This window comes from Phalangium opilio, unplaced genomic scaffold (genome assembly GCF_054372755.1).
Source record: "Phalangium opilio isolate 3A_F unplaced genomic scaffold, DU_Popi_V2 ptg000662l_1, whole genome shotgun sequence".
In the NCBI taxonomy this organism is placed as follows: domain Eukaryota; kingdom Metazoa; phylum Arthropoda; class Arachnida; order Opiliones; family Phalangiidae; genus Phalangium; species Phalangium opilio.
This window is the reverse complement of record NW_028324246.1, coordinates 1,498,819-1,521,900: the sequence shown is the minus strand read 5'-3', so window position 1 is coordinate 1,521,900 and position 23,082 is coordinate 1,498,819. Positions and strand designations below refer to the sequence as shown.

The window sequence follows — 23,082 nt, the reverse complement described above, 5'->3', positions numbered from 1 at the left end:
TAAACAACCCGTGTAGACAATCAATACGCAACAAACAACAGAGGAAGAAATAAAGGAGGGGGGGAAGTAAGGGGGTTAAATTCTATAATTTTACATTTTTGTTGTCTAGAGAAAAACCAGTTGTTGCTCGGTTTTGTTTATGTCTGGCCCTGGTAACGCGTCAAAATTATGACCTTTCAAAGTTTGATCCTCAACGTCGTAGGCAAAAAATATTAATTAAAAACAACGTTAATTGAAAGATAATGAGACAAACTCAATGCGAAATACGATTTTTAAACTATTAGACCCAACCAACAAACAAACAAATCTTTTGAATTTTTATAACGGCTCAGATCTCGTTCTGTGGGTTTTGTCATGGCCTGATTTTGCCATGCGCAGAGCCTGTTTTACCACAAGACTCAGACTATAATCCAATCAGAAACTTAAAGGGAGGGTGAAGTGGAAAATCAAGTGATATTTTACGGATTATTTTACTAATTATAAGACCTGTCTGCATAGTGAAAAAAAAACATACAGGAAATACCAACTCCGAATGATTTTAAAATTCAAATTAGCTTCAGTTTTTAAGGATAATTTGAAATAAGCACCTCCGACCAATCGCGTAACGCCCTGCCTTCCTGTTAACAAAATTAAAGTTGCACGCTCTTCATCTCGCACCACGATTATCACATCGCGTGCAACTTTTGTCAAATCTCGCGATAAATTTCATTTGGCATGGAGCGTGCCACGAGAATTTTGTTGACAAAAAGGCAGGGCGTTACGCGATTGGTCAGAGGTCCTTATTTCAAATTACCCATAAAATCTGAACCTAATTATAATTCTAAAATCATTTCATCATGTTTCACTATGCAGATTAGTCTTATAGGTAGAAGAATCGATAAAAAAAAATCACTTGATTTTCCACTTCACCCTCCCTTTAAGAGATTTATTTTCGCCTCTTAACAACAGATGGTACTACAGTCAACTTTGTTAGTCACGTGACTCTGTCCCTTAGATGGAGACGCGACCAAGCCAACTTGTTAATTTGTTTGTTGGGTTGAGTCTATTTAGCAATTCCAGAAAAGATTATAAATTTTTGTTTTATTGAAATGTATAGGCGTAGTGAAATTATTTATCACGTGCCAAATGCGCAATCGACGGAGCCGCCGTCGCCTCGTTCGCTTTCAAAAGCGTGTCGCAATATGTTTTTCGAAACGTCTATAAAAACTATAAATATACATATATAAATAATCATTAAATATCCGTCTTTGACCTCGGTTCCTTTCCCTTCAGCTTTTTCCAACCTCGCACACCCGACAGATAAATCTTTTATTTCATGACAATTCGGAATTGAAAAACAATGATTCGTTTATTTTACATCTTAAAGGCCAAGTTCTAGAATGGATTAGCGTTAGCAGAAGGGGAGAATAGAAGAAGGATGCCACTCTGTATATTTTTAATACTTTAGTTATGTAACATGGTTCTTCCCAAGCTCATTTCCCTGCTTATTAAACTAAATATGGGAATCGCACCGTGGCAACAAAGCTAAAATTCTTAAAAGGGATACCCCGGACTAGAATTTGTAATTTTTAATCGAAAGAGCATTTAAAATAATGAATATCATCAATTGGAACCATGTTTCTATCTACAGTATTAAAGAAGATACGAGCAATTAAGTAATATGAGTAATGGATGGCACTACGAGTTAGGCTTTCCCGCCAAGCACTGACTGGGAGTACCCCTATTGGACAAACGAACACGTCAGGTGGTACTAGGCGTCCAATAGAGGGGCTTCACGTGAAAGCCTAAGGCGTAGTGCCAGCCATTACTCTTAATACTTAATTCCTTGTATCTTCTTTAATATTGTAGATAGAAACATGGTTCCAATTGATGATATACATTATTTTATACGCTCTTTCGATTAAAAATTACAAATTCTAGTCCGGGGTATCCCTTTTAAGAATTTAAGCTTTGTTGTCACGGTACATACATTCGGACGCGTTAGTAAAAGTTATCGATATTAAGTTGGTAACATAACATATTTTATGGGTTCAAGAAGAACCGAGTGTTATCTGCAGTTTGGGGGTGCCTTTAGAAGTTTAGGGAAATCTTGGCGGGCGGCGAGTTCATTGAACAAACACGTTGTTAATTCCCAATTACTTCCTGAATACGTCGTTGACTCGCGTCGCGTATCTTATCATTCCACCGAAAGTGCGCGTTTAAAAAATATTTTTCGAGTCCAACAAACGAATATTTGGGATTCAAGAAGATAGACTTTAGCGTTTATCTATTTAGAAATAAACATATCTGTTACTTAAAAATACAGGAAATGATCTGTATTCTAAATTCTAAAGAGGGGTGGGATACTACTTCATCTCGTTATTGATACTGCATTTTGAAGAATTCACGCGTTGTTTGTAATTCTGGGTCTCTATTAGAGTTCGTAAGGGATAAAATATTAATCGGGGTCGGGGTCAAGGTAGCCCCGAAAAAAAGAAGGTGAAAGGGTAGCACACGTCGGGGTAAGACAAGATAGGTTTAAGAATTGTAGAAAGATAATAAAAATAGTAAACATTTCTTGGTATTTGGAAGTTTATTTATTTATTAAAAAGGAGATTTATTATACACCTCCACTAGTATCAGGAACTATAAGCAGGGGTTATTCCCACGAAGGGCCATTGCCACTATTAAAGAAGTGGAAGGGACGGCGGTCCGCGACAATGATGGTGAACTTCGATCTCAATTACTGTAGTCCGATTAATAGTTACCCTCTCCCCCCCTGTTAGAACCACTAGTCCCTATAATTGGAGATACGGCACCCCCCTGTTAGAAAAACTAGTCCCTATAAGTGGAGATACGGCAAAGTCCTTTGAGTATCTTATAGTCTCACTTCTCCCATTTCCAATTAACGATACAAAATACATCGGGTTACAACATTAAACGTCTCCTCCATAGGATTAACATGAGCTTCTTAACACGAAACTCTTGAGTCTGGAGGGTCATAACTCTCTATAAGAGATACGGAGTATGATATAGTCCTATTTCTCTCCTTTCCAACGATACTAAATACTTGGGGTTACAACAATCAGGGCCCGTTAAATTAAGTATAATGTTCGTAAACGTCCTCTTCATAGGATTAACAAGGGCTTATTTACACGACACCTTTTAGCTCCGATTCTATAAGAGATACAGGGAAGTCCTTTGAGCATGTTATAGTCCTATTACTCTCTTTTCCAATTATAATAAATTATTGGAGTCTAAACTATCAGAACTCGAGTAATTAAGCAAAATGTTCCAGAACGACCTTTCAGTAAGATTAACATATTGGAATGTTTTGAATTTCGAAGTAACCGACACCTCGTAATATCCATGACCTTCACTGACCTTTATTTTCTAAATTATTAGGGTTTAAACTATCAGAACCCGAGTAATTAAACAAAATGTTCCAGAACGACCTTTCAGTAAGATTAACATATTGGAATGTTTTTAATTTCGAAGTAACCGACACCTCGAGATATCCATGACCTTTACCGACCTTTGTTTTAAAGAAAACCCTCTTTTAGCCTTATAAGTTGCAATTGATTCTTCCATTCCTTCTAAACTATGTTAGGCTTAATTAATAATAGTGCACATCCGGAAGTTAAAAATATATCGAATTTAAGTCAACCTAAATTATAATTTTCTACGAAAAAAAAATAATTTAGTATAAAAAGAAGTTAAAAACTCGAAACAAGTCTTTCGAGTTAAGAGTTTAAAAAAAATAACACTAGTCAAATATTCTATATTTTTTAGAATAAAAAATAAAGCTTAAAATAAAAAAAAAATTAAAAAGCGTGTAAAATTGGCAACATTGTAACTTTAGAATAGTTAGGCGTCTGCATCTTGACAATATAATTGCTATGTGCCACCATCAAACTCGCGTAAAAATCTTTTTTCGAAAAAGTGATACAAAACATTTTTCTAATCTCGCCTTCCCGAAATCCAAGAATGATCTGGGATATTTAAAAATAATTCTTTTTTTTTATTTTTTAAAAAATAGCCTGGAATACAATTGCGCGGCAATTTTTGCCGAATTTTCTATTCATGGACGAAATAAATATAGGGCTAGGATTTTGGCGTAATCGTAAAATGAATATTAAGAAGATTTCTTAAAAATCAAATAAAAGAATTAAGATTTCCAGACTAGACGAGAGACGCTAGCTCGAAAGAAAGTTTGTATCAAAATCCGGTCTAGGGACTTTAACGTTAACATACATTGAAAAGCAAAAATATGCCCATCGGACACTGTCTGTGTATACCCCCATTATCCGTTTCATCGACCCAACCCGTAAATTTCAATACCAGACAGAAATTACGTATTTAAAAAAGGACGAAATTGAAGTAATTACTCAAATAAAAAAGTGCGCCAAACTACATATAAAACGAGGTAAAAAAAAGGCGCCCAACTACATATAAAACGAGGTAAAAAAAAGGCGCCCAACTACATATAAAACGAGGTAAAAAAAAGGCGCCCAACTACATATAAAACGAGGTAAAAAAAAGGCGCCCAACTACATATAAAACGAGGTAAAAAAAAGGCGCCAAACTACATATAAAACGAGGTAAAAAAAAGGCGCCCAACTACATATAAAACGAGGTAAAAAAAAGGCGCCCAACTACATATAAAACGAGGTAAAAAAAGGCGCCCAACTACATATAAAACGAGGTAAAAAAAGGCGCCCAACTACATATAAAACGAGGTAAAAAAAGGCGCCCAACTACATATAAAACGAGGTAAAAAAAGGCGCCCAACTACATATAAAACGAGGTAAAAAAAGGCGCCCAACTACATATAAAACGAGGTAAAAAAGGCGCCCAACTACATATAAAACGAGGTAAAAAAAGGCGCCCAACTACATATAAAACGAGGTAAAAAAAGGCGCCCAACTACATATAAAACGAGGTAAAAAAGGCGCCCAACTACATATAAAACGAGGTAAAAAAGGCGCCCAACTACATATAAAACGAGGTAAAAAAAGGCGTCTAACTATACATAGCATGAGGTAAAAAAGGCTTAAGACTATATACATAAAGCACGAGGTAAAAATGCCGCCAGACTATATATATATATATATATATATATATAAAAGGCTTAAGACTATATATATAGCACGAGGTAAAAAAAAAGGCGCCAAACTATAAACTGTTTAAAAAACCGTTTGATTCCTTTGACCAATTGCGACTGCAATGAAAGGAAACGTTACTACGGCGTTCCTATTTCCAAGATACTATTCTATTACATTTTAACCACTGTAAAAACCCACGTGAACGACAGCCTTGATTTCCAAACAAAAATATAAAACAAAAACAAAAACTTAAAGTACATTGAAAATTCCCCGACGCACTTTTGAAGTGGAAAAAACAAAACAACAAGGCAGCTATCCTAGACTTGTCTGGGAGTTTAAATTTTAGCAGACTACGTATTATACGGCGCTGGTACACTGGAAACGTCGGGGGGGGATGAGGGGGGCGAGACTATAAGACGTAATATAAATATTTTTGTTTACTTTTTTCATCGACGAACCCCCCTTCCCCCCCCGGTGGGTGGGGGAAGAGTGGGTTAAACTGTCTAGAAGCGTTAGTACCTCTCCGAGTGACGTATGTCACGGAGAGGTTCTGTTACGGCTGAGTGAGTGTGTCTGTTGTTACAACCCAGTCTTGGCACGCAGTTTTAAAATCAGAGCAAACGTGTTGTTCCCCGTTTATGGATTGCTATTACAGTTCACAGAAATTTCGAGAATCCTATTTCACTACGTTACCTTATTCCACTAAGTCCAATCCACAGTTTTACTGGCCACTATTCCTTCATCTGACTATTCTGTCACCAGTATGTACTTATTGGCTTCTAACACCACCATCTTCTGGTCTAAGTCTATCCCACACTGACACCAATCTGTACTTATTGGCTTCTAACCCAACCATCCCACACTGACACCAATCTGTAGAGCCACCATCTTCTGGTCCTTTGTCTATACCACACTGACACAAATCTGTACTTATTGGCTTCTAACCCAACCATCCCACACTGACACCAATCTGTAGAGCCACCACCTTCTGGTCCTTTGTCTATACCACACTGACACAAATCTGTACTTATTGGCTTCTAACCCAACCATCCCACACTGACACCAATCTGTAGAGCCACCATCTTCTGGTCCTTTGTCTATACCACACTGACACAAATCTGTTTATTGGCTTCTAACAACCACAATCTTCTGGTCCTTTGTCCATCCCACACTGACACTAATCCGTACTTATTGGCTTCTAACAACCACAATCTTCTGGTCCTTTGTCCATCCCACACTGACACCAATCTGTACTTATTGGCTTCTAACCCAACCATCCCACACTGACACCAATCTGTAGAGCCACCACCTTCTGGTCCTTTGTCTATACCACACTGACACAAATCTGTTTATTGGCTTTTAACAACCACAATCTTCTGGTCCTTTGTCTATACCACACTGACACAAATCTGTTTATTGGCTTTTAACAACCACAATCTTCTGGTTCTTTGTCTATACCACACTGACACAAATCTGTTTATTGGCTTTTAACAACCACAATCTTCTGGTCCTTTGTCTATACCACACTGACACAAATCTGTTTATTGGCTTTTAACAACCACAATCTTCTGGTCCTTTGTCTATACCACACTGACACAAATCTGTTTATTGGCTTTTAACAACCACAATCTTCTGGTCCTTTGTCTATACCACACTGACACAAATCTGTTTATTGGCTTTTAACAACCACAATCTTCTGGTCCTTTGTCTATACCACACTGACACAAATCTGTTTATTGGCTTCTAACAACCACAATCTTCTGGTCCTTTGTCCATCCCACACTGACACTAATCCGTACTTATTGGCTTCTAACAACCACAATCTTCAGGTCCTTTGTCCATCCCACACTGACACCAATCTGTACTTATTGGCTTCTAACCCAACCATCCCACACTGACACCAATCTGTAGAGCCACCACCTTCTGGTCCTTTGTCTATACCACACTGACACAAATCTGTTTATTGGCTTTTAACAACCACAATCTTCTGGTCCTTTGTCTATACCACACTGACACAAATCTGTTTATTGGCTTTTAACAACCACAATCTTCTGGTTCTTTGTCTATACCACACTGACACAAATCTGTTTATTGGCTTTTAACAACCACAATCTTCTGGTCCTTTGTCTATACCACACTGACACAAATCTGTTTATTGGCTTTTAACAACCACAATCTTCTGGTCCTTTGTCTATACCACACTGACACAAATCTGTTTATTGGCTTTTAACAACCACAATCTTCTGGTCCTTTGTCTATACCACACTGACACAAATCTGTTTATTGGCTTTTAACAACCACAATCTTCTGGTCCTTTGTCCATCCCACACTGACACTAATCCGTACTTATTGGCTTCTAACAACCACAATCTTCTGGTCCTTTGTCCATCCCACACTGACACTAATCCGTACTTATTGGCTTCTAACAACCACAATCTTCTGGTCCTTTGTCCATCCCACACTGACACTAATCCGTACTTATTGGCTTCTAACAACCACAATCTTCTGGTCCTTTGTCCATCCCACACTGACACTAATCCGTACTTATTGGCTTCTAACAACCACAATCTTCTGGTCCTTAGTCCATCCCACACTGACACTAATCCGTACTTATTGGCTTCTAACAACCACAATCTTCTGGTCCTTTGTCCATCCCACACTGACACTAATCCGTACTTATTGGCTTCTAACAACCACAATCTTCTGGTCCTTTGTCCATCCCACACTGACACTAATCCGTACTTATTTGCTTCTAACAACCACAATCTTCTGGTCCTTTGTCCATCCCACACTGACACTAATCCGTACTTATTTGCTTCTAACAACCACAATCTTCTGGTCCTTTGTCCATCCCACACTGACACTAATCCGTACTTATTGGCTTCTAACAACCACAATCTTCTGGTCCTTTGTCCATCCCACACTGACACTAATCCGTACTTATTGGCTTCTAACAACCACAATCTTCTGGTCCTTTGTCCATCCCACACTGACACCAATCTGTACTTATTGGCTTCTAACCCAACCATCCCACACTGACACCAATCTGTAGAGCCACCATCTTTTGGTCCTTTGTCTATACCACACTGACACAAATCTGTTTATTGGCTTCTAACAACCACAATCTTCTGGTCCTTTGTCCATCCCACACTGACACTAATCCGTACTTATTGGCTTCTAACAACCACAATCTTCTGGTCCTTTGTCCATCCCACACTGACACTAATCCGTACTTATTGGCTTCTAACAACCACAATCTTCTGGTCCTTTGTCCATCCCACACTGACACTAATCCGTACTTATTTGCTTCTAACAACCACAATCTTCTGGTCCTTTGTCCATCCCACACTGACACTAATCCGTACTTATTGGCTTCTAACAACCACAATCTTCTGGTCCTTTGTCCATCCCACACTGACACTAATCCGTACTTATTGGCTTCTAACAACCACAATCTTCTGGTCCTTTGTCCATCCCACACTGACACTAATCCAATTGGCTTCAAGTTAAGTTCAAACAACCACAATCTTCTGGTCTTAGTCTATCCCACACTGACACCCATCTGCGCTAATATTGGCTTCTAACCACCACCATCTTGTGCTCTCTTTGTCTATCCCTCATTGGCTTCTAGTCCTTTATCGTCGACAGGCTTAAAAAATATTTTTCGGTATTTCGATGACTTAAGCAATTTAGTTTCATTTCGATATTCCAAGAACATCTTTTGATATCAATATTTGAAATGGGTGTTTATATATAATGTAAGCTATACTACATTCATATATTTATATAGCCTAAATTCTGAGTTAGACAATGCATAATTTCAATCCATCCCTTGAGGTCTTATCTGTCCATAGTGGACCGAAAAAGTAAAACACTCAAAGCCCGAGATAAATTTAAATTTGTATGTTGTTTTTCGTGTCCATCGTGTCCATAGTGAAAGAGGTATTAAGGGTTCAAAGTGAGCCGAAAGTTAAATACGCATTAAAAAGAATGTTCTTAGAACCAAGTGTGATGACGGCACTTTTAGCTTCGGAGTTTCCATTCTTTTTTGTGCACATTCTCTTTCAATGCGACAAGAGATAATAAATCAGCTTGGGTACTGCATGTCAAACGTTAACTGTCATGCTGGCAAACTCAGAATATCGTGGATGTGTAGGCCTAACGAAAGGGGATAGTGTTTATACGCCAACCTAGTTGTGAATATCGCCTCAAAGAGGGAGGGCATCGGGAGAAGTGTTCCCGTTTCGAAAAGTTTCCGCAACTTCCAGTGTGCGTGCGCGAACCTTTCTCAGTCCTCTTATTGGTTGAATGAAAAACGGTGAAACGGATATTAGGTGGAAAATATAACAAAAACGTTGAATGGTTAATTAAAAAATATGCACTGAACGCACCGCGGTGTCATAATGTATAGTCCATGTAGATCTTTGGTTTAAGGTATGTTGTCGGGTGTATGAGTGTATGAGTAGTATTTCTTCACATTCTCGGTGTTTATTGATTAACTTTATTAAATATACAGAGTTTTCAGACTAGGAGGAACGATACCATTTATACCAGGAGACCAGGCTATTTGGCGGACAAAGAGCAGTACCAAGCACCCTCGCCTCCTGTTGTAAATGGTATCAATCCTCCTAGCTTGAAACCTACGCATAAGATCCATCAGGGGTAAATAACGAAAGGAGTTAGAGACGCTAGCTTCCGTAGTGTAGAATACAGTGGGACTTTCAAACGTAGACACAGATAAGAGAAAACGCCTCGGTCGCGCCGCCTATAATTCAAAATAAGTATAATATTTTGCAACCAATAGCGTGGCAGCAAAGATTCGAAAGGCATAATGGGATATCGATTTTCTCCTGTCTGCTAGTATTCGTCTGCTAGTGTTCGTCTGCTTACGACTGAGTGACAATTAGGGTTAGAGTAAAGAGTATTCATTAAGGTGCACTTGAATTAGAAGCATGCAACTTTAAAGTTGGTAAATACCTTATTCGATAATGAAATGGAATTAAATGTCGTTTTTGCATCCTTCAATACAGTTTTAGTTGTTTTAATTTCTTTAGTTACAGATACAGTCGATGATCCTGATTCCACAGTTCCCACTAAGCCTTGGCTCACTGGGCCGACTCTGTAACCGCGCGCTTACGGTAAAACAAGTTTGATCACATTTTGAGGATTTCCCCGGCTTCAAATTGCAAATTGTTGACTTATCTTTCTTCTTTAAATCGCTGTTTAATTATATTGGGTTGATTTATGAGACGACTTCACAACATCGACACCCGCCATTTTACTTTACCCAGAATACCTTGCGGCGCGAGATTTTAAGGCAAAACTTTTAAGGTTCTGCTCTTATTTACAATACAGTTCCAAAGATGGCACTACGTTAGTTAATAATTCTATGACGTATCAAGGTCCCACTGCATTCTACACTACGGAAGCTAGCGTCTCTAACTCCTTTCGTTATTTACCCCTGGATCCATAATTGCGTATCTAGGTATATAAGTTTGTAGGTAATGCCCACCTCCCAACACGGAGAGAGGTAATATTTGACTTCCCCAACTTGTTATCTATACCTTAAGAACAAAATTTAAAAATGTTGTTTTTCAAAGTGCAAAATATAGACTGGTTCTTTTTGCTTGGCGTATTTTGCAAATTATACGAAAACAACTTTGGGCTCGGGCTGGACGCCGCCGGTGCATTGATCCGATGACGTAGATAAATTTGACAGCTATGACGTCATTCGTCAAAATCTCAATAGCCCGAGTCTAACTACAAAATCTCTAATTTACTATTTCGTATGCAAATTTTTCTTTTGGACGGGGAACAAAGTGGGCGTAGACGCTCACCATAAGCGCCTAAAACGTTATAATAATACAACGCAACCGCCCTAAACAAAGCGCGTTAAATCCCTCAGCTTGAAGCTCGACACTCAAATAATACCCCTTGAGTGGCTTGGTTTATTCTAAACATTAACTGATAGATGGGTTTGCCTGCTTACCTGGACGCGGTGCGGTTGACAGTCATGAGAAGTTCCGTTATTTCGGTAGTAGATCCAATTTTTCAGGTACATGCAACGGGGGAAAGGGGGTAGGGAACCACGACCCAAATCCACACGTTGAATTTCAAAAGAATCCGCACCAATTTATCTATTAAAATAAATTTAAATTATTCAATTAAAAGTAAGTAAACTTAAGCCTAAAGTCATAAAATTTATTTAAATTAAACTTTTTAAAAGGCCAGGTCGGGTGAAATGTTTTTATTCAGAGATGATCTATTTTTCATAATTCTTTCTTATAATTAATATATATAGACATTTCAGGTCAAAGGTCACCTCGTAAAAGGTCTAGGGTGAAATTCAGCTGTGGTATTTCAAAGCAGAGCTCACAATCTCAGACTGCAAAGTAATTGGGATTATTTTGATATTTGAATTAAAAAAAAAAAATTGGTAACTAACAAATGTGACCTCACTAATTCTGCGTTTGAAACGTCATCAACAAGGCCGATTTAAGTTATGATGGTCAAGAAGGAAGATAAATAACATCGAAAGACTTTTTCATAAATTATACGATAATATAGGACAGGTTCAAAAATATAGGATTTTATAGGAATTATGGGAACACTGCTAAATGTAATTTCTGAAATGGGCTATTACTTAAAAAAACAACAATAAAAAAACACCAAAATAATCATTTCCGAGACAAGTATGCAACGAACGCAACGAGTTCTTACTAAATTCAAACCAAAGATGACTTGACAGCGTTAAGAAAACCTTAGAGACCCATTATAATACCATTAGCTTACATTCGAGCCAAATTCTCATAGGTAATTATACAATGAAACATATATATTTTATATACATACATACATACATATATATTTTTTTCATATAGAGGATATGCCTAAGATTGATTTAAAATGCCATTAGAGAGACTAGCTATAGCTAGCTATTATATATAGGAGACCAATTTTTGTTTGTTTATATTCACCTGTCACTGGAAATGATTTGTGTGTCTGGTTCGCTAGAACACGACCCCTCCTCTCCTCTCCTCTCCCCTATACCCTACCAACCGTTTTAAAAATAGTGAATTCTGAAAAAAGACGGACGGGGATAGGGGGGGGGGGTTGAAATTACATTGTAACCGAAAAACTAACAAAGGCTTTGAATGTCGCGTGTAGACAAGGCTAGACAAACAAAAAATATACTTATTACCAGTCATGATACGTAGAGTCATAAGTTTATAAGATTAGTTCCATAAGTATGACACTATATATACTTCGTAATGCTACAGAAGAGACTTACAGCTCGAGCTAGTTCGAGAACAACGGAAGCGAGAATTGAAGTACTACACTCGGTGGGTGGTTAATTTTGCACTACTCCCATCTTCCTATTTAGTCCGTACTAAGCCTTTGACAGCGCCTCATTGCAGGCGTCGCTTTACCTCGAATCTATGACCTACTCCCTCACTTCGTGACAAGCTCCAGTTTGTAACCAGTGACAAACTTATGGCCAACATATCTTATGAACTTATGATGATACGGATTGTACGGATATAAATTGTCTCTAAAAATTACTCGGTCTCAAAATGGTGTCGTGTTCACTTTAAAAGGTCAACATTATTTCATGTTCACTTTAAAAGCGTTACGATAAATGTTTCAGTTACAAGAACAGTAGAATTAATCCTACAAATTCCTACTACACAAGATTTAACGGTTATATTTAGTAGAGCATTCTAAACATTGTCGGCTACAGTATCTTACAGTATACAGTGTGTTTCTGATAATTAAGTCTACATGCATAAATTAAGGGGGATGTTCTTTGGGTGCATTGGACGATTTTGAGTGGAAAATGTAACTTCTATCGCCATTTTGAATGCCCTAAGGGACACTGTTTTCGAGTTAAGATTGGATTGGAGTATTTTACGGATGACCCCTTAAATTTAATTAAGACACTGATTAAGACAATGACTTCTAATTTAATTACGGGGTCATCCCTAAAACACTCTTAAAATCATAACTCGAAAACAGTAGCTATAACCCTTAGGGCAATTAAAATGGAGATAGAAGTTACTACATTTTCAACTCAAAATCGTCCATGCACCCAAAGAACATCCCCCTGACTTAATTTATGCACGCAGACTTACCAGTAACACCCTGTACATACTTAACTAGAAACTTCAATGTCGCGTGTAGACAGAGCGAGAAGAATAAAAGTTACTAAAAGTCATGATACGGATGCGGAATTCATAATAAATTGTCTTTAGCGTGTATTGGAAAATTACCACAAAATAGTGTGTTTTGTTCACTTTTAAAAGGTCAAAATTGCGTCATATTTCATTATTATTAATTAAAACTCATTTTAATGGTGTCATATGACCTTTAACTAACTTAAGGGCTCGCGTTAAACGTATCTAGGAGGAAATATTTCCCGCCAAACTTAAAAACGTTTCAAATTAATTGTATGCCTAAATAATATTTCATTGCGCAGTATAACTTTGGCGCGCTAAAAGACTTTTCCCGCCATTTCAATTCACGCTCCACGTGACTATCGCGTTTTCTTTTTGAGTCGCCAAGCCGTCTGGGAGAGAGAGCGAGCGGCGCCCGACGAGACCTATAAAAGGATTGACATTCCACGCTAGCCTAGCGCGCCTCTATACTATTTCAGAGAGGTCGGATACTTCTAACTGAAAAACAAAAACCTTAAAAAAAAACTGCGCAGTCTAATAAGAGTGGTACTGAGAGGGGAGGTGACGTTAATATTGGTAATATAAATTTTATGGCCTGAGATGACGACTTTGTCCAATATGGTTACCAAAACCGAGGTAAGAGATAGAGTAATTTCGGTTGAGAGGGGGAGTGAACTGTGTATCCCCTACGTTAGGGGCAACTTTGTACTAGAGAATACTATTTGCCCCCGGAAGGGAAGGGGAGGGGGGATATCACTAAGGTAAGTGATAGAGGGTTATGACGTTGCCGTATATGGGAAAGAAATTACTCTATAGAAGGGTGTGACGTCACGAGAAAGTTCGTGGTAGCAGACTATAAGCTTCCCGTAGAAGACTTAACAGCACAAATATAGTTATAAAATATTCTACTACTTTGAAAATACGAGGGGTTAGTCACTTGAATAACCAATCAGGTGTACAAAACCGCAGAAATCGATTATACTTGATTTCTAGAATTCTTAGAAAATCAATTAGTTATCACAATCATTTTTGTGGGTAATCAAAGGTAATCAGAAATCTCCGATAATCCCTAGAAAGCACGTGAAATCTTGAGAAAAATCAGAAATAATCACATGAGTTACTAGTAATCTTTTGTAATCACCTCGGTAATCACACAGTTCGTGAAATAATCACACGTAATCAAGCGAGGAGTTCGAAAATCCAAAATAAAAATAGTAATCAATTAGCCTTATTCCTGATCAGCGCCATCTACCCATAGCGGTGACTTTGAGAACTACTGTAACCGGCAAGCCAATCAGATGTCGCTAAAATCTGGTGACGTCATTTTTGGTAAGACCCGAGAGTGCCAGTCAGTGACGTCACCAGATTTTAGCGACATCTGATTGGCTTGCCGCTTACAGTAGTTCTCAAAGTCGCCGCTATGGGTAGGTGGCGCTGATCAGGAATAAGGCTAATTGAAATAACCACTGCATTCATCGCAATTCACGAAGAATCCAGTTGTAATCACGGTATTCACCAAAAATCAACGGAAATCATTGGAATTCAAACAGAAATCGCAAGTAATCTGCGGAAATAACGAGAAATCAGTGTAAAGACTACGGAAATCACGGAAATCAAGGAATTCATTCAGTAATCATCGGAATTCACATAAAAATTCAGAAACCAGGTGTACATAATTTTGGCGAATGTCTAGCCCCTCGTGAAAATACAATAAACACTGCTACAGCATACTTCAGTTAAAATATTCAGCAAAATTCTTCAGAATAGTTGAAATAATACTACAAATCATACTACAGCTTCGCGATAAATATTTCAGTTACAAGGACAGTAGAATTAATACTACAAATCATACTACAGCTTCGCGATAAATATTTCAGTTACAAGGACAGTAGAATTAATACTACAGCTTCGCGATAAATATTTCAGTTACAAGGACAGTAGAATTAATACTACAGCTTGGCGATAAATATTTCAGTTACAAGGACAGTAGAATTAATCCTGCGAGATATTTGACAGCTAAATTTACCAGAACATTCTAAACATTGTCGGCTATATCATAGACTATACGAAACTAAATAAATATTTAATTTGAAACTGATGGTTAAATTTTAATAAACTGTGTTTGCCCAATTCTAAAGAGGGTACCTGTACGAGGGGGGGCGGGGCGAGGCGAGGCGAGGCGAGGCGAGGCGAGGCGAGGGCATTAAGGGGGATTTCCCGCCCGCAAAGATGTCTAGCTAGAGATGTCTGATTCTGACCTAGACTTTCACAAATCGATGAGGGAAAACATTTTTCTTCTTTTAACCTAAAAGCGAGCTCCCGACACATTCAAGGTCAACTGACAGCGTTATCAAAGGCAGGCTATACCCGTTTGAATCCTATTCTTAAACTGCAAGGTTACCGAGTATCGATCTATGTATACTGAGGGCCAGAGCGCGAGACACGAGCGAGCTTTTAAATAACCAACGAAATATCGGATACTTTCCATCTATACTAATAAAAAGAATAAACGCCATTTAAAACTATTAATCAGGGAGCCCAGTTAAAAAAAAATTTAAATAGTTTATATTAAAAATATTACTTTTTTTCTTCAGGATTATAGGATTTTATAGGAGAAAAAAAATCACGTGTTTTTATAGGGAAATATAGGACTCATACAAAATACTATTTTGGCTTAAACTTTAAAAGAAAAAAATATTAAAAATAAATAAATTAGATTTTACTTTGAACAAAGAGGAACTTAATTAAAATATAATAAATAATATCAAGAAGATATATCTATTTTACTAGGGAAAAGGTATAAATTCGCGCCACATTTCTAGCTTTATCTCCAGTCCAAACGTAGACATCCGGAGTTAATCCCCGCCTCTAAATTACAACCAGCATCTCATTGGTTCTTGAAAACTCACGTCAGCGCGACGCGAATGACTAAAATTACGTATTTTCCGACTGAGGATATGGGATATGGCGAAATAGCCCGGCCTCCTTTTACGTCCCCCCTTGTATTTTGAAAGGGGGACTGGGACTATGGCGAGCGAATACTTTGGCAACTTATACCTTCTGTCCTTCTCCCTAGAAAACTTGATATCACTTCTTGATAATATATTAAAAAATTGTGGGCGAGCAAAGTGAGCTCCGTATTTCGGTGTATAGTCAAAAAGAGCTAAATTAAATTTTGATAAATTTGATGCTTAACTAGGTATACGAAAACTTCGACTAAGTCAAAAAAGTACGATATTATAGGACTTTTCATGAAATTATAGGATAATATAGGACAGATTCAAAAATATAGCATTTTATAGGAATTATAGGACAGATAAAAATATAGAATTTTATAGGAATTATAGGACAGGTTAAAAAATATAGAATTTTATAGGAATTATAGGACAGGTTAAAAAATATAGGATTTTATAGGAGTTATAGGACAGGCTCAAAAATATAGGATTCTATAGGAATTATAGGACAGGTTCAAAAATATAATATTCTATAGGAATTATAGGACAGGCTCAAAAATATAGGATTTATGGGAATTATAGAACCGCTGCTATTTGTTTTGCAACTGTCCAATTTACAAAAATATAGAAATTTCATAGGGGTTGAACACTTTCCTATTAAAATATTTCTGCTTTAAGAAGTTTCATACATATTTTTTTTTGTCAACTATCCGACACCTCTATTATAATAATTTCTCATAACAGACAATAAACAAGGGGATGAATAACACCCACCAAAATATTTTTAATAAAAATCATCTTCAACTGTGTTTTTGGCAACTATCCGACGCTTCAATTAACTTATATTAGACGAAATCAAGGGGGTAAAATAGATACAGTAGTAGCAAACGTTCATTTAGACTTAACATTAAATATAATTGGGTAATTACTCATTTATAACGTCCAATCACATTCAAGCTAGCTACTTTTCTCACGGATGCTGTTTTCCCGGGAACGAATCGGCGTTAAATTAGTTAAGTCGTATTAATTAGACATTAATTATCCTAAAGCTTGGAGATATTATCGCCAGCATAACGGTAGACATAGGGTTACGTTAAACATATCAGACAGGGGGAACTACGTTAATAAATAATAATAAAAAAAACAACACGCAATCCAGGAAGCCAAGCAGACAATTCGCTTTAAATTAAACTTGCAGAGTCAAATAATAAAAACAAACTAGTTTATGATCTACAACAACACTCGACAGCCAGCCAACAAAAAGGATCTCTGCTTAATTTAAAGGGATTTTTTTATTATTCGATTTCAGATACGGTTATAATTTATAGAGAACGCATCTGCTGAGTCCATGGGAAAACACAGTTTCAACTGTTTTTAATTACCTTAGGTTAAATAACTAAGTAATAATAAGGCTGCAACTCTGTTTACATCAAATTTCAATTATTATTCAGGGATAGCAGGGTAGGATTGCACTTTACGTGACCCACCCAACTAACAATGGTTTCTAGTTAATTGGACCATGAGGAGTCCGAAAAAAATAGTTAAAAAATTATTTGGCCGCCGCAAGTTGGTCAAAAAAATTTTTGAAAATTTTAAAATCCATGCACTTACCGCCATTGAAGTCGCTATCCGCTTAACGCATTCTGCACTCAATCTTGCAAAATAAGCCAGAGGGGACTGTGAAAAGTTGCCGGACTCGCGCCGGAGTTTTATAGCTATGGATTTTTTTAAGCTTACGGAAACATTTATTTCTGATAAAAGGAGGGAAATATAAATGCGAGAAAAACTGAAATGTTTTGGGAAAATCGTTGAATTTTTTGGGAATTCAATAATTGATAACGGTAAATTTTGAAAAAAAACCGTCAAATTATTCGGGATTTTTTTTAATTCACTCAACATTATTTTTGGGAAAATGTGTCAAATCCTTGGTAAATATGATTTTTTGTAAAAAAAAATTTAAATAAAAGGCGTAGAGAAAAGGTGTCAAAATATAGGGAAATTAGCAAATGTCAACGTCAATATTTCAGAAAAGGAGTCTAGTTTTTTTGCAACTATATTTTGGGAAAGGCGACAAATTATTGAGAAGAACCAAATGTCAACATCAATATTTTGGAAAAGGCGTCAATTTATTTCAACAATATTTCGGAAAAGGCGGCAAATTATTGGGCAGTTAGCAAATGTCAACATCAATATAAATGAGGCGTCAATTTATTTCAACTTTATTTTGGAAAAGGCGTCAATTTATTTCAACTATATTTTGGAAAAGGCGTCAATTTATTTCAACTATATTTTGGAAAAGGCGTCAATTTATTTCAACTATATTTTGGAAAAGGCGTCAATTTATTTCAACTATATTTTGGAAAAGGCGTCAATTTATTTCAACTATATTTTGGAAAAGGCGTCAATTTATTTCAACTATATTTTGGAAAAGGCGTCAATTTATTTCAACTATATTTTGGAAAAGGCGTCAATTTATTTCAACTATATTTTGGAAAAGGCGTCAATTTATTTCAACTATATTTTGGAAAAGGCGTCAATTTATTTCAACTATATTTTGGAAAAGGCGTCAATTTATTTCAACTATATTTTGGAAAAGGCGTCAATTTATTTCAACTATATTTTGGTCAATTTATTTCAACTATATTTTGGTCAATTTATTTCAACTATATTTTGGTCAATTTATTTCAACTATATTTTGGTCAATTTATTTCAACTATATTTTGGTCAATTTATTTCAACTATATTTTGGTCAATTTATTTCAACTATATTTTGGTCAATTTATTTCAACTATATTTTGGTCAATTTATTTCAACTATATTTTGGTCAATTTATTTCAACTATATTTTGGTCAATTTATTTCAACTATATTTTGGTCAATTTATTTCAACTATATTTTGGTCAATTTATTTCAACTATATTTTGGTCAATTTATTTCAACTATATTTTGGTCAATTTATTTCAACTATATTTTGGTCAATTTATTTCAACTATATTTTGGTCAATTTATTTCAACTATATTTTGGTCAATTTATTTCAACTATATTTTGGTCAATTTATTTCAACTATATTTTGGTCAATTTATTTCAACTATATTTTGGTCAATTTATTTCAACTATATTTCGGAAAAGGCGTCAATTTATTTCAACTATATTTCGGAAAAGGCGTCAATTTATTTCAACTATATTTCGGAAAAGGCGTCAATTTATTTCAACTATATTTCGGAAAAGGCGCCAATTTATTTCAACTATATTTTGGTCAATTTATTTCAACTATATTTTGGAAAAGGCGTCAATTTATTTCAACTATATTTCGGAAAAGGCGTCAATTTATTTCAACTATATTTCGGAAAAGGCGCCAATTTATTTCAACTATATTTTGGAAAAGGCGTCAATTTATTTCAACTATATTTTGGAAAAGGCGTCAATTTATTTCAACTATATTTTGGAAAAGGCGTCAATTTATTTCAACTATATTTTGAAAAAGGCGTCAATTTATTTCAATATTTTGGAAAAGGCGTCAATTTATTTCAACTATATTTTGGAAAAGGCGTCAATTTATTTCAACTATATTTTGGAAAAGGCGTCAATTTATTTCAACTATATTTTGGAAAAGGCGTCAATTTATTTCAACTATATTTTGAAAAAGGCGTCAATTTATTTCAATATTTTGGAAAAGGCGTCAATTTATTTCAACTATATTTTGGAAAAGGCGTCAATTTATTTCAATATTTTGGAAAAGGCGTCAATTTATTTCAATATTTTGGAAAAGGCGTCAATTTATTTCAATATTTTGGAAAAGGCGTCAATTTATTTCAATATTTTGGAAAAGGCGTCAATTTATTTCAATATTTTGGAAAAGGCGTCAATTTATTTCAATATTTTGGAAAAGGCGTCTAGTTATTTCAGCAATATTTTGGAAGTCATTGCAACTATATTTTGGAAAGAGTGCCTATTTTTCGGCAATTTGATAAATGTAAACACCTTTTCCAAAATATCGTCCTTTACATTTACCAAATTCGGGAATAATTTGATGCCTTTTCCAAAGTATCGTCCTTCACATTTATCAAATTCCCGAATAATTTGGCACATTTTCCAAAATATCGTCCCTTACATTTATCAAATTCCCAAATAATTTGACACCTTTTCCAAAATATCGTCATTCACATTTATCAAATTCCCAAATAATTTGACACCTTTTCCAAAATATCGTCATTCACATTTATCAAATTCCCAAATAATTTGACACCTTTTCCAAAATATCGTCATTCACATTTATCAAATTCCCAAATAATTTGACACCTTTTCCAAAATATCGTCATTCACATTTATCAAATTCCCAAATAATTTGACACCTTTTCCAAAATATCATCCTTCACATTTATCAAACACCCAAATAATTTGACACCTTTTCCAAAATAACGTCCTCCAGATTTATCAAATTCAGATTAATTTGACACTTTTTTCCATGATATCGTCCTTCACATTTATCAAATTCCCGAATAATTTGACACCTTTTCCAAAATATTGTCCTTCAGATTTATCAAATTCAAGAATAATTTGACGGCATTTACCAAAATTTACCGTTATCATTTATCGAATTCCCCAAAAATTCAACGATTTTCCCAAAACATAGCAGTTTTTCTCGCATTATATTTCCGTCCTTTTATCAGAAATGAACAGTTTCAGTAAGCTTAAAAAATTCCATAGCTATATCTCCGGCGCGAGTACGTAAATGTTTCCGGCGCGAGTACGTCAATTTTTCACAGTCCCCCCCGGCTTATTTTGCAAGATTGAGTGCAGAATGCGTTAAGCGGATAGCGGCTTCAATGAGGGTAAGTGAGTGGATTTTGAAATTTTCCAAAATTTTTTTAACTAACTTGCGGCGGCCAAATAATTTTTTAACTATTTTTTTCGGACTCCCCACAGTCTAATTAACTAGAAACCATTGTTAGTTGGGTGGGTCACGTAAAGTGCAATCCTACCGATAGCAGCTCAGCTACGTTAACGTGGGTAGGCCCAAATGTTTCATTTACAGCGCTTTGAAACTTTCTTTCCAAAGAAAATTGAATTACAGAACCCCCCGACGTTTATTACAATTTTAAAATTCCCAGTTTTCTCTGATCAGTATCAACTATGACAACTAGTGACTTTTCCCGCGTTATAGAATGAACCAAGAACTGTCCTTACCTTTAAATCCAACGAATTCTTAATTAGGGAAATAACTGACACAATCACGAATCCCCTTGTTAGGCTTAACGCCGATATTAGTCGGAAAATGATTCCGAGCTCCCAATTAGCGTAAAACGCCTCTTCCTTAATGACTCTTCGAACTTTTCGCGAATAGTCTTTTAAAAATAATATATTTAAAAGGCGCGCTTAGACTCGGGAAAACATTTGGAACCGGCGCTTGACGCGAAGCCCGAATGAACAGAAATCCACACAATTTTCTCGCGGCAGACGGCTAGAATTATGACGTCACAGACTCGACTAGACGAGAGAGAGGGGAAAAGAAAGGCTATGATTGGAGTCGCCCCGGGATACCGCCAGAGAGCACGCGGGGTGAAACTAACCAATAAAAATCAGGGGGGGATACTTCTAGCGCTTTTTGGCGGGAGATGGTTAAAGCAAAGCGCGTGCCGAGGTTAAGTTTTTTCCCGCCCTTTCCGGATCGAAATATACGCAACTTCCGCATTTCAAAATATAGGTAAAGACCTAAAAAAATAAAAACATCTCTCCCCTATCAGCTGACATAAAAAACTTTCCCGTTACACACAGAGAGAGAGAGAGAGAGGGAGAAAGAGAGAGATAGAGAAAAAATAGCGGGTAGGTCTGTGTCTGTCAGCCGCTCAGCAGCGTTTGACCTTGAAGAACAAAATAGAGAAGAACAAAAAAAGACCCTTTTATTAAAGTGTAAATAATTTAAAAAATTAATAATTAAAATTTATTCTAGTTACGTTTCGTTTGTCAAAGCATAGTTTTAAATTAATAATTAAAATTTATACTAATTATATTTCAAGTTTCGTTTGTCAAAGCATAGTTCTAAATTGAATATGGTTTTTAAAAGTGACAGTGAAACTAATTTAAGTGGTTCAGACGGAAACGTTTGGGTTTTCAAAAACGTTCTAGGCTAGCTACATATTGCGAGAATAAAGGCTCAAAAACTCTACCAAATATCATAATCGTTAACCCAAAATTAAATAAACAACCTTATCTTACTGAAAATATAACAAAACATTAAATTTCACATTACCTTTAATACTATTTAGTTAAAAGAAATAAAAACTGTTTTAAACAAACATTTTTGTTATTTTTGAGGGGGTGTAGGCGGGGTGGGTGGAATCAGTCGAGACTTTATGCAAATTAAGTTGAGGTTAAAACTCTCTGAAGAAACGATATCGAGTTAAATGTTAGCTAGACAAACCACTCCATGGATAGTATTTATTTTTTTCATACATATTTTTCTTTAAATAATAATGCAGAAATGTTAATTTCAATCCCAGACGTTGGATATATATATTATTTTTATCTATGATTAGAACTTAGTTTTATCTATATTTGCATAATTAGGCAAACTGCGTAATATATTCAAAAATCTATAGCGTTCTCGATAAGATATGCATATATATAGTTTTCAGTTCACTACAGAAAATTACCCCCCTCCCCTCAGTTTAAACTTCAGTGCAGTGTTGTCAGGCCCTCTGTCAGTCAAGCACTCAGCCTGGCAACACTGAGTGGAAACTGTTCTTAAGCCTTTGCGTCGAACTTAAGGGTTAGACTAAAACGCTTACAATGCGTTTGATTCAACCGCGAAACCACAGAATTTAAAGGAAAGGTTTAACCAACATAAATGATATCTTAGTAATTTACATT

General features: G+C 36.0%; 1 protein-coding gene across 2 annotated transcripts in view; it reads right to left on the bottom strand.

The window, feature by feature from the left end:
• Nucleotides 1–23,082, bottom strand: part of LOC149588285 (uncharacterized) — a 51,468-nt gene that overhangs the window by 27,212 nt on the left and 1,174 nt on the right. The window contains exons 1-2 of one of the 2 annotated variants that reach the window (XM_089862806.1): nucleotides 21,400–21,645; nucleotides 11,074–11,221 (exon numbers count right to left, since the gene is read on the bottom strand). In XM_089862806.1, the coding sequence (XP_089718932.1) occupies nucleotides 11,074–11,099 (26 nt within the window). In that variant the 5' untranslated portion in view covers nucleotides 11,100–11,221; nucleotides 21,400–21,645. Of the gene's footprint in view, nucleotides 1–11,073; nucleotides 11,222–21,399; nucleotides 21,646–23,082 lie in introns of those variants that run through there. The other variant, XM_089862808.1, reaches the window with a different exon arrangement.